This window comes from Ursus arctos, unplaced genomic scaffold (assembly GCF_023065955.2).
Source record: "Ursus arctos isolate Adak ecotype North America unplaced genomic scaffold, UrsArc2.0 scaffold_27, whole genome shotgun sequence".
NCBI classification, from domain to species: Eukaryota; Metazoa; Chordata; class Mammalia; order Carnivora; family Ursidae; genus Ursus; species Ursus arctos.
In genome coordinates, this window is record NW_026622952.1 from 35,621,462 (window position 1) to 35,633,696 (window position 12,235).

Sequence of the window (12,235 nt, forward strand, 5' to 3'; positions counted from 1 at the left end):
TATCTTGAGGAATGAAGAACGTACCTTGGCCCCAAGTGGCCACGAGCTCTCTTCACTTCCTCTGCCTCTTCTCTCCCCCAGTACTCGTAAGATGTTCCAATTTACTCTGCTATTTTTGCTTGGACTCCTTACCTTGTTCTGAGACGGCCTGACATGTACACAAGCACAAGCCTCCTTTCAAAGTGAACAGAAGGATAAGGTCTGAAACTACGTGGTGACACCGGACGCTTGGGAAGTGGCCTCGGCCCCGGGGTCCAGGCCGATCTCCCATGTGCAATGAGCGTGTCAAGAACCAGAGTGGGAATCAATCAGAGCTACGAGAGAAACGATGAACCTGGCTGTGGCTGCCTCCTTCCTTCCTCAAGACGGCCCAGAAAAACCACAAGCAAGCATTTGGACTGGTCCAGCACGGACCTGGTCTCTTCGACAAGTCAAAGGCAAGAAGGGGCTACTGTCATAATGAGGACAAGCAGGAGACACTTCAAGTAGGAACAGCCTTCCGGATTCTGACTGAACAAACCAATCGTAAAAACACATGCTGGGGAATACGCAAGGCATTCTGCATACGGACGGAGCAGCGATGATAATACAAATTAAGATTAATGATGAGTAATTTATGGTTATTCAATTGATAATGGTATTGTGAATATACAGAAAACGGTCTTAAGTCTTAGAGATGTATGCTGTCATGGAGTTGTTTTCAAATGACACACACACACACAGATTTTAAAGGTTAATAATTTTTAAATCTGGATGTGAATTCTGAAACTACATGAGAATTGGCTATACTATTCTTTCTAGGCATTAGGCTATTCAAACCTGCTGTCTGTTTGCAAACACTCATAATAGAAAGGAACGGGCCCAAGCCACGGCCCCTGCAGGAGCTCGTGATAATGCCGCCTCACCAGACCTCCTCACTGCTCCTTCGGAGGACACACGCTGTCACCACCGTCCTCAACACGTACGGAGAATAAGAGATGGAAACGGGCTAAGGCACTCATTCACCGCCTATCTGTCTCTTACTGAGACTGTCCCCAGTATGATGGGCTCTCCACTTGAGAGAAACATGACGACTGCCAACCCGATGTTCTTAAGTCCGATTATCTTAACAGAACAAGGACACGGTCATCGGCATTGTTCTCTTCAAGTACACATCCTTCTCCCATTTACGCAGGAACAGCACCCACCTGGTACGTTCTAAAGTGGCCTAGCACCGAGCCAGCGAGCAGCAACCATCAAGACATCCCTGGCCTGCCCGCCGGGGCCTTCCAACACGGGGCACTTCTCCGCCAACACCACCACGTTCTGAACGAGGCAGCTAAGACATGAGCGAGTAATAAAGCCCCGCAGACAGTGCCGTTTTCGGAGTTGCAGCCAGTCTTCCGTGGGAGAAGAGATGTTACAATGACCTCAAACCACTGCGCTCACAAGCAGGGATTCTGAGGCAGAAGGCTTCTGAATAAGAAGGAAGTAACAGGGGGCGCCTGGGTGGCTCAGTCGGTTCGGCATCTGCCCTCGGCTCAGGTCATGATCCCAGGGTCCTGGGATCGAGTCCCACACTGGGCTCCCTGCTCAGCGGGGAGCCAGCTTCTCCCTCTCCCTCTGCCCCTCCCTGTGGCTGTGCTCTCTCTCTCTCTTTCAAATAAATAAATAAAATCTTAAAAAAGAAGGAAATAACAGTAAGGTCTCCAGTGAAATATTTATGTGGGCAGATGAATGCCAAAGCCTAAGTTAACAGAAACATATAAAAAGATGGCCTGAGGAGGTGTGGGTGTGGAGAGAAAACGTCCCTGACGCCATCCAAGGTCCACAGTGACCGGGACGGCCCTGCCCTCGCGCACAGACACAGCCACATGCACACTCCACCCAGGCACGTCGGCCACCTGCCCGACCGGCCCTGGCGCCCACGGCCTCCTGTGCCAGCGGTGCCCTGAGAGGTGAGCAGGCAGAGCAGCCAGACCAGGTGGGTAAGGGGTCTCCTGTCCCTCCGCACTAGGGAAGAGAACTCACAAGCCAAGAGCCGGCTGAGTGAAGCTCAGCGGGGAGGGCCACCTGCGAGGGGCCAAGCGTTCTCATTCCCTTTCCAGTAGCCTATCAGAAAAACACGGACAAAGTGGGTGGAAGAAAAGGTGTCTGAATGGAGAGCCCTGGGGAGGAAGCACCCTAAGAGGGCGTGTTCGCTTCCCAGGGCTGTCATGACAAACTGCCACCAAGTGGGCAGCTTACGACCCCAGAAATCTACGCTCCGCAGCTGTGGAGGCCGGAGATCTAGAACCAAGATGTCGGCAGGGCCGCATTCCCTTCCGAGGCTGTAAAGACAACCTCTCCCGACACTTCCGGCTTCTGGTGGCCCCGGGTGCTCCTCGGCTCATGGCAGCATCACTGGGATCTCTACGTCTGTCTTCACGTGGCCTCTGCTCTTCTGTCTCATACAGACGCTCGTCATCGGACCAGCCCAGCTGGATAATCCAGGATAATCCTGAGATCCTGCACTTTTTCCAAAGACCCTTTTCCCAAGTAAGGACACATCCACAGGTCCTGGGGGTTAGGCGTGGATATACTGTTTGTGAGGAGCGGGGTGGGTGCACAGCTCAACCTACTCGAAGGACAGTTGACCGCCCCATACCGAGTGCCTGCTCGTAGAGGGGACGCAGTAACATGTAAGTTTGCTCCTGCATCAAGCCAGCCGAAATTGGTGGGTATATTTTTTAAAAAGAAAAAAAAATTACTTCTCTTCAGAACTCAGAACTTTTGTTTTAATGAGACACTCTACATCAATATAGACAATGTTATCTTGGTCTTTAAAATATAATCCTGCTTAATGTCCCGGCCTTGGCTTCCTTGCCTGTAAAGTGGAAAACATCATAGCAGACCCCCCATTGTGGGGCTTATGTGAGTTAATGCACGTGTCTTGCTTAGAGGAGCACCAGGCACTTCGTCGACGTTCGTTTTTATGATGACGATCACTATTGAGTACCCTGTGTTTCCTCCCTTCTGCTTGACGACAGTCACCCCTTCCTTATACCACCACCCGTGGCCCTGCTAGCCAAGACCCAACCTGACTTCTGGTCTGCGTCTTTGGAGCAGACTAACTGCGAACCCCCTCCAGGATACAAATCTGAAACACTTTGGATATAGCAAGCCTAGGAAAAGAAATTATTTGCCGTAAGACCTGAAGATATAGACCAGTTCCCATGAAACAAGCATGTGGTTTAGTTATTTCTATTCATTTCTTACCCCACCTTGTTGCAGAAAAGGGCCCACTGAAACCGAGGCACTCCAATACAATACCATTACATTTAAAATAAGTGAAAAAAAATTAGTGGGTGAGGGAACAAGAAATGAGGCTTGAGAGATATCTGAAAAGATAAGATGAAGCCAGGAGTGGTATGAGTAGGCACGATGATGCCGCAGGACCCTCCACACTTGTGACAAGTGGGCCACGATCGGGCTCTAAGCTCTCAGGCACGCCATGTGAAGATAAAGCCTGACCAGCTGAATTATTCATGGGGTCCTTAAGATTAAAAGGAGGGGGAGGCAGAAGAGGAAAAGGAAATTTACTCAGAAGAACTGTGATATTCCTGGTAGCGGGAGGGAAACCTCTCCCTTGGGCCCTCTTAAAGAAGGCACGATATATTAGTTGCTTTTCCAGGTGATAACTGTATATTTTCAGGTGTTCTTTGACGTCCACTCCCTTCCTGATTCACTCCTAACAAGTAGGATCAATTAGATTGAGAATTTGAGGTTGATCAAGTAAGAGAGGACCTGTGTGTGTGTGTGTGTGTGTGTGTGTGTGTGTGTGTGTGTGTGTACATATGTGGGGGTTGTAAATGACAGCCTGTTTTTTTAGGACCGGTAGGCACACTAACAGTGTTTCATGATATAAAGAGAAGACTTTCTTTAAGAGAAAAAACAAAAAGTTTTCTTTACACAGACAATCCTGAGAAGAAAGCCAATATGCTCCATTTGGGAATGGAGCAAGGGTTTCCACGCCCTCTAATCCTAGAAGAAAGGAGAAGCAAGAGAGGCATTTAGAGAAGGAAGGGGGTAAGAATCATTAAAGAAGAACACAGATCATTTTTGGTTGGTTGGTTTTGTAATTAATAAGCATAAGATTTCAAACACAAAGAACACAATTTTACTTTTTGGCCGTCCCCATGCACGTCTTTTAGTAAGGACCCCCCACCTCCACACACACACAGGCACCCAGCACGCTTACCTTGTTAAGCCACTTTAGCCCTGGTATCGTATTCGAGTTTATCTGTTCCTCCAGCCACGGGCGCATCCGCATCCTTTCCACCGGCATGGTACCCTTTGCAGAAGAGAAACAGCATCAGGTAATTCTACTAGTGACTGTCAGGTCTGAATCATAAAATTCTACAGCCCTGCCTGACCCTCTTCCATTGTCCCCTTCCCCAAAAACCACACAGCTGACGTGGACGGGCATCGAGGGCCAGGGCGGGCATGAGGGGCTCTGAACCCACCGGAGCACACTCAGTCCTGAGGAGCCATCTCAGTGAGGCAATGGTGCGGGCCAAGCCTGCTCTCAGCTGAGAAGGTCCCATGGGTGTAGGAAGCCTGGACTGGCAGAAACCCTGCTAGCTCGAGGGCCTGGACACCCAAGTGACCTGGCCTAAAGAGAGGTCTTAGCCCCAGCCCAACCCGGCTGTGTAGCAGACCCCTTCGGTGTATTAGGTGGGTAGTGGGAGGACCAGTAGTTTACAAAGACCTTTGGGTGTTACCCTTCCAAGAGCCCAGGGTGGTCAGAGAACAACAGTTTTGGGAAACAGTGCTTAGAACCAATTCGTGGCTTTGGGTATCAGGATGACAAATGTTTTGAACCACCAATTTCTGCACCTGAAAGTCTAAATGCATCAATTCACTTGATATGCTATGTACTTTGGTTCCAAGGTCTTTGACCAACTAGCTATTCCCGTCAGACGCAGCCTATCTACTTTCAGAGCCCAGCAGCATCTTGCTCCGGCTTCAGCTCAGTGCTCACGTTCACGCACTCTCTTGCTCCCTCCCTGAAGGGTCTCCCATCAAGGCCACCTCCCTCTGACCTGAGATTGTCCTCCCTTTCCTTTAACCAACCTTCCCTCTGAAAATAGCTGCCTGGTCTAAACACAGTTCCTCCACCAGCCCACATACTGCCTCTCTTCCCTCCTTCCAGATACATTTCTTTCTTTTTTTTTTTTTTAAGATTTTATTTATTTATTCGACAGAGATAGAGACAGCCAGCGAGAGAGAGAACACAAGCAGGGGGAGTGGGAGAGGAAGAAGCAGGCTCATAGCGGAGGAGTCTGATGTGGGGCTCGATCCCATAACGCCGGGATCACGCCCTGAGCCGAAGGCAGACGCTTAACCTCTGTGCCACCCAGGCGCCCCTCCAGATACATTTCTAGATAGTCTTTCCCTTGTCCGCTGAAATACATCCAGAGCGCAAGCACGAACAAAGAACTGTCTAGCACTCATCTTCATCTTATTTGCATGTTAATTTAAGTTGAATGTGGGATTCAAAAGCAAAGATGAGATCCATTCAAGCCTCCACTCTATCAATAAACTTCATGGGCAGTGTGATATCATCCTCTTTTCAATCCTTAGCTGTATCTTCCTTCTTTTACTCATTTCCTCCTACAAAAATGAGCTCCGAAAAGTCTAATGAGATGAATTTGGATTGTGGTGATCAAAGTCTCAGTCACTCTCTCTTCCAGCTTGCAAAGGACTTCTCTCTTCTCTGTGCCTCCCCCAGCTCATGCCAGTGTGCGAGCATCACTACGTGAACCACGTGGGACCACAGCCTTGGCCTTGAGAGCCTAATGACATTCTAGAACTCTATTCTAGAACCCGCACCTCTCACTCCGTTCAGATCCACTCTCTTGCAGATGCCTCCTCGGAATCCTTGCTCACACTACGCTCTCTGCTCCTCCTTCTCAGGACTTGCCCATCCTTCCCCACCCTCCGAGACCCAGTTTCTGCCCTCCTTCTCCACAGGCCTTCCCAGACCACTCCAGCCTGAAGAAATTCTCCTCCTGGACTTCCCCAATACTCACTGATCTTACATTGCTCGTTTGAGAATCAAAAATTGCTTGAGAGCAGCCATTCTATGCTGTTTTTATTCTTACCCAACTCTTGCCGTAACTATAAACTCTTCCACTGCGAATACTTCCCTTCCTAACCAAACCGTAAGTTCTTTGAGAGCAGGAACTCTACCCTTCATAGGTCTTTTTATATTCCCACAAAGCCCAAATGCTGCCTTCCACCCAGGAGATATTCAAACAAGATCCAGGCCAGCTCTGAAGGTCAGCCAAGCTGGGCTGCCATTGCTGGTTGGCCCTGTCCACTCTTGCAGAGGCTTCAGGCCACCATTCTTTGACATAAGTAACAGGAAGCTCAGGGACAGGCCCAAAGGGGCCCCCAACACCGCTGCTCTTAGTGGTTCACAAGTCATTCCAGTCCCTCATGCATTCACCCACCCTTTCAAGATCATTTATTGAGAATGATATTCCAGGAACAGGAAAAGGCAAGACATCCTCTAGCATCTAGAAACTCCTAGTTTAATAGGAGACGGGAAGGAAGAGATTACCAAACCACACGCAGAGTCCTGTGTATGGAATGATACTAGAAAGCAGCTGGCAACGGAGAGAGTGCCAGCGACACAGAGCCTGGAAAACCATGCCTAGGGATTGTGGTCTTCATCCCAAGACTGGAGGGGGAACTGGGGATTGATGCAGATGAATGACACCATTGATTCTGCTGACAGGAAAGGGAAGAGCTGATTATAAAATCCAGACCGGGACGTTACCAACTTTAATGGGCACACAAATCTTGATTTGGCAGGTCTAGGTGAACCCTGTGATTCTCTATTTCTAATAAGCTCCAAAGTCCTTGGACCAGACTCTGAACAGCAAGGCTCTAGATTGCCTTCTATTTTTAATTATGAGCCACCTGCTCTTCTGTGCTCTTCCTGCAGAGTCTGGTCATTCTGGCAGGCAGACGCTCCCCATTAGGCTCAGTGTATCATGTTCTGTATCACCTATCCATCGGTCCATCCCTCATTTCCATGCTGTGCCTTTCTAACAAGGACACAGCTTAGCCAAACCTCGGTCTATCACTCACCTAGCCAAAATACTGTGGAAATCACATATGTAAAAATGTTCTAAATCTTGAGTCATTAATCCTAAGCAGATTTTTAGGAAAAGCAAAGATAGCAAGTATCACCTTATCAGAGTAGGACAAACTCTGTTCCAAAGGGCTTCTCTTATTTCAGGTTCTACGTTTTGCTTTGTTTGAAACATCTAGGACTTCCCCGATATTACACACCGAAAAAAAACTAATCCTTTTACATGAAGATACTTCCTCTATGTATACTTGATCTTACAGCCCTGCCCCACGTCCCACACACTACACAGGTAATGAATGACCAGTGGTCTCGCCGCACGATGCAGAAGAAAACAGCTGCCATTTGACATAAGTTTCCCATGACTATCACAAGTTGACTACACATCCTGACTTGTGCGGAAGAAAATGAAGGTGAAATTCTATATTGAGCCTAGCGCCAGAAACTCATCACTTAGTTTGATACAAAAAATAAATGAGATTTCCAGAGATTAAAAAGCTGAGAGGACAGTCACAGAGGGTCAGAGACTAGATACTGAGAAAAGAGGCTTCCTTGGCATACATTTTCTAGCTCTGTCAATGAAATTCACAGTGACAGATGGGTCTTCCTTCTGGAAGGCAAGTTTCCCATAGGCACCCAGTCCCATAGGCCACAGAAAACTCGAACAGAGTTGGGGAAGGCGTGGAACAGGTTAGAAAAGACAAAGAGGTGCTATTTTCGGCAAGAGAACCATAATCCGCCAGAAATCGAGACACTCGTGTTCCAGTCCTGACCTTGCCAGTACTAGCGTGTGTCCTTGGGCTAGTCACTCAAACCCTCCGGTCTGCACTTCGGTCATCTAGGAAAATGACAGGTTTCACAAAGATAATTTCTCAAGGGATCTATGACTCTAAGAATCCTTTTGTGACATGAAGGCTCATAATCTGATTTATCTTTTTTATAAGCTTCTATGCTTATGCAGTGGGTTGTTTTTAAGAGTGAAATGCTTGGGGCACCTGGGTGGCTCAGTCAGTTAAGGGTCCAACTCCTGATTTCGGTTCAGGTCATGATCTCAGGATCCTGCGATCGAGTCCCACGTCTGGCTCCTCACTCAGCAAGGAGTCTTCTCAAGGATTCTCTCTCCCTCTCCCTCCACCCCCCTCATGTGTGCTCTTTCTCTCTCTCAAATAAATAAATCTTTTATTTTTAAGTGAAATGCTAAAATTATGGCTCTTTAAGCCTAAAATATGAAGCATGTACCCTCAAGCCCGACAAAAGGCACTTTCTAAAACCACCTATCATTACACCTTTGAGATGTGGGCTTGGCATCATCTTGAAAACCCTGGCATCAGCCTTTAAATCAGTTCAGTACGTGGTGGGTATTTAGAATACTACTGGCACCAGTGACCTGCATAAACGCATGCAAGCTCTTCCCTGTGATACACAGGAAGTGAACAGTCCCCCATGACGTTGACAATAGTATGGTTATGCTCAGAGCCAGTAACAGTGATCTTGAATTTTAACCTAAATAACTGAATGTTGGATCTTGGAATAGTAACAGCAATGGCTACTATTTACTGAGCACATACTATATGCCAACCCATTAAAACCAGAGTTTTTCCGAGTTTCTCATGTAATTCTTATAATCCTAGAAGGTAGGGACTTTAGTATTCCGTACTACAGACGACGGGCTAGGTAAAGGAACTGCTTACAGGCAATCTGCTAGTAAGTAGGAGAGCCAAGACTCTCATTCGGATTTCTCGGAAATGCCCAGCTTCAGAAACCCTAACCCCTGGTTTTTTCTTACTCTAGAAAGCACTCGGTTATGATGGTTTTTTTAACTTTTCTTCTTACTGAGCCTTTCCCAACTCCTGTCTGTTTTGCATACCACTGACATATTAAATTTCCTAAAATACCCCTTAAATCATGTTAATGTTCTGTTCCAGAGACTTCTAAACATCCCTGCTGGATTTAAGATATTAAAATCCTTGGCTGAGAGGGGGGCGGTATGCTTCTGGTAATGACACAATAGGTAATTCAGACCCAACTCCCAAGGTGAATAACAAGAAAACCTACACAAAACATGTTTTTTAAAAATCTGTTTAGAAGAATCCGAGAGCTAACCAAGTAGTAAAGAATTAGGAGAGCAGGATCTGGGAGAAGAAAGAAACCCAAGCAGGTAAGCCTGACATTTGGGGCGTTCTTCTCCTAGCCTGGGGGCCTCTGCCGATTCCTGAATAGAAGGTTGCAGGGCACAGCAGCTGAGCAAAGCTTCTGAGACATTCGGGTGACTAGGGGGACAAGAGTTGAAGATCAGGACCTAACTGGGAAAAGGGAATCCTGGAAGCAACACACACACACACACACACACACACACAAGCGTCGCTTGGGATAAAACTAAATGGAAATAGACTAACCCTCAAAGACTGAAGACTAGCTTTGAATCACCTCAATACCTGATCAAATTAAAATGATCTGGAACTCCCAGAAGTAAACGTAATCATATCTTGAGGAAGACAACATTATCCTAGGATTTATATTATCTCTGGAGGTTTTCATACACACAATCAATATAGCTGAGAATACAAGAATAAAAGACAACAACACAACAAATCAATGAAATATGGACAACAAAAACAGACCCACAGGGATTCAGACACGGGTCTTACACCGACGTAAGGGATACACAGATATCAGAAGTTTTCAGACACAGCCTTTAAGACAAGTATACCTAACTTGTTCAACAGCCTTTAAACATGTATGCCTACATAAAAGACAAAATGGACAATGCTGCCAGAGAACTAGAAACTGAAAGAGAAATTCTAAAACTAAAGGGCAAATAATTAAAATTAAGAACTCAACAGATGGGTTTACTAATCGATTAGACACCACGATAAAAAAAGAAGAAGGAGAAGACAGGTCAGAAGGAAATAAACAGAGTGAAGCACTTAAGAGACAAAAGGGTGGAAAATGTTAAAAAGAACATAAAATCCAAAGCAGATTTTATCTTAGAGGTAAAAAGATCTAAAATGGAGCGGTTTGTAGTTCCACGAAGGTAAGAGAAAGTATGAGGCAAAAGCGATATTGGAGACAATGACCAATTATCTTCCAACCACAGATTGAATAAAATTATTCAAACTCACTACAAACCCCAAACAGACAAATACAAACACCACCACACTACAGTCGCGTGCCAAAAACCAAAACCATAGCAAAAAACCGGAAAAGCCAGAGGAAAAAAAAACTGGCGTCACCTTCAAGGAACAAATAACAAAATCCCCAAGACCCCGCAGACCTACGGTGGCTACCCAACAGAAACCAGGGAAGGCGGAAGACAATGGAAAGGTGCCTGTAAAGGACTGAAAGAAAAAGCTGCTATTTTTTAAAAGCGGAGCTACAGCAAAAATTTCCTTCGAGAATGAAGTGGAAATAAAAGCGTCTTCACCCAGAGAAGAAGAGAGAATTTCCACCAGCAGCCCCACAGCTCCTCCATCCCCAGTTGCAGGGGCACCGGAGGTGGGTCAAAATCGGGGAAGAGGGAAGGCGAAGAGTCCGGGCACTGGGGAGCTAAGAAGAGGGCTTCACTTTGAGTCCCTGTCGCAGGCGCTGACCACAGCAGCGCTCCATCCCCTTTCTCTGCCACCTGCCACACTGATTTGTTTTACAAGTACCCTGCGAGGGCTCTTGTTACCTAATAGCCCTCCCCGTGCAGCCACGTGCCCACCCCTCTTACCAACCCAAGGAAATGCAGCCCTCCTAACCAAAGCTAGCTCCAACCTCCTTTCATCCACAAAACCTCTCACAGCTCCGACCAGCGGACCCCTCTAACCCTACAGCAGGGACAGTCTGCAGTACCCAGTCGTCCATGTACGGACACTATTCTATTAAACACACGTCATTGCAAGAAACTCTGCTAAGTGCTAGGGAGGATTCGGAGATGGGTGAGCCACGATCACTACCCTCCAGGAATTAATAAGTTAACCGGGGGTATGAGACATAAATCCTATAAAGCGACCTCATAATACTGTAATTATGAGAATAAAAAACTACGCTAGAGGTCAGAAGGCAGTATACGATTAATTGCTCACTACGCGAACCAGTTCATGCGGAATCCATAAATCGTGATTGGACGGGTTGGTAAGGGAAAGCTTTGCGGCCCGGGGAAGACCTTCTAGGATGGGGAAGAAGGGTCCAGGCACGAGAGGGTGGCACGCAAGCCAGGCAAAGATGAAGCCTGGTACAAAGGGCAGAGGCAGGACGGGGAAAGGTGGGTTCGCTGATGCGGGCGGAGCAACTGACTTAGGCACCAGCGTGGGTGGAGCTTCGTGAGAGTCCGCGAGCAGGTGAGCAGGTGAGCAGCGCGGGCTGGGTGGGTTACAGAAATCATGGTAACCCACACACCGGCCCTTATCAGTTAAATACTGTTGTCCCCATTTTAGGGAGGAGGAAAAGCATGGCTTGAAAAGGTAATTTAAAAAGAAAAAAAGAAAACCACGTCCCAGTCACCCAAGCCCCTGGAGAAGGGACCACGGCTTGTTCCGCCATCGCCCAGCTGGTGCAGAGAGGCTGCCAAAAGGCTGGGCGCGCGCCTGAGATTATCCTGTGCAGCAGTGACACAGGGGCAAACGGAGGCAAGGAGACGAGCCAGAGGCTACTGCTCTGATCCAGGGTGGGGGCTGCGGGGACGCCCAGGAAGTACCACAAGGGGCAAATCCCGTGTAAGAAAGTACTAGCAATATTTAGTAGTAACTCTTCCTGAACCCCCGGTAATCTTTGCATGATGTTCTATACTCCTCACACCGCCCTCTCTACCCTTTTGGCAAAAGTCAAAAATTCCAGTTCAAAATTATGTGAACTGAGGGGAAGCTGGAGTTGAAAACTGAAAATCCCGGCCATCATCATCGCCATCCTTGTCCCCGTCTGATTTCCAGGAATCAGACCCTGGGCCAGGGGCTTTTCATGCGCTACTGCATTTAATCTTCAAACAAGCTATATGAGGTAGAGAATCTTATCTGCAATCTACAGATGAGGAAATGAAGCTGCTTACAGAGCTATTAAGTGGTGAAGCCAGGATTCAGATCTGGATCCACCTGATTCCAGAGAAGATGCCAAAAACCCCCAGGCCAGGGTTTTTCA

The 12,235-nt window shown here is 47.4% G+C and overlaps 1 protein-coding gene across 8 annotated transcripts in view; it reads right to left on the reverse strand.

The window, feature by feature from the left end:
* The window catches only part of IRF2 (interferon regulatory factor 2), a 79,771-nt gene that overhangs the window by 35,421 nt on the left and 32,115 nt on the right, over positions 1 to 12,235 (reverse strand). For 6 of the 8 annotated variants that reach the window (XM_026508578.4, XM_048226230.2, XM_048226229.2 and 3 more), the window contains exon 2: positions 4,220 to 4,312. In XM_026508578.4, coding sequence (XP_026364363.1) covers positions 4,220 to 4,306 — 87 coding nt within the window. In that variant the 5' untranslated portion in view covers positions 4,307 to 4,312. Of the gene's footprint in view, positions 1 to 3,930; positions 4,175 to 4,219; positions 4,313 to 12,235 lie in introns of those variants that run through there. The other 2 variants (XM_057303540.1, XM_057303539.1) reach the window with 2 other exon arrangements.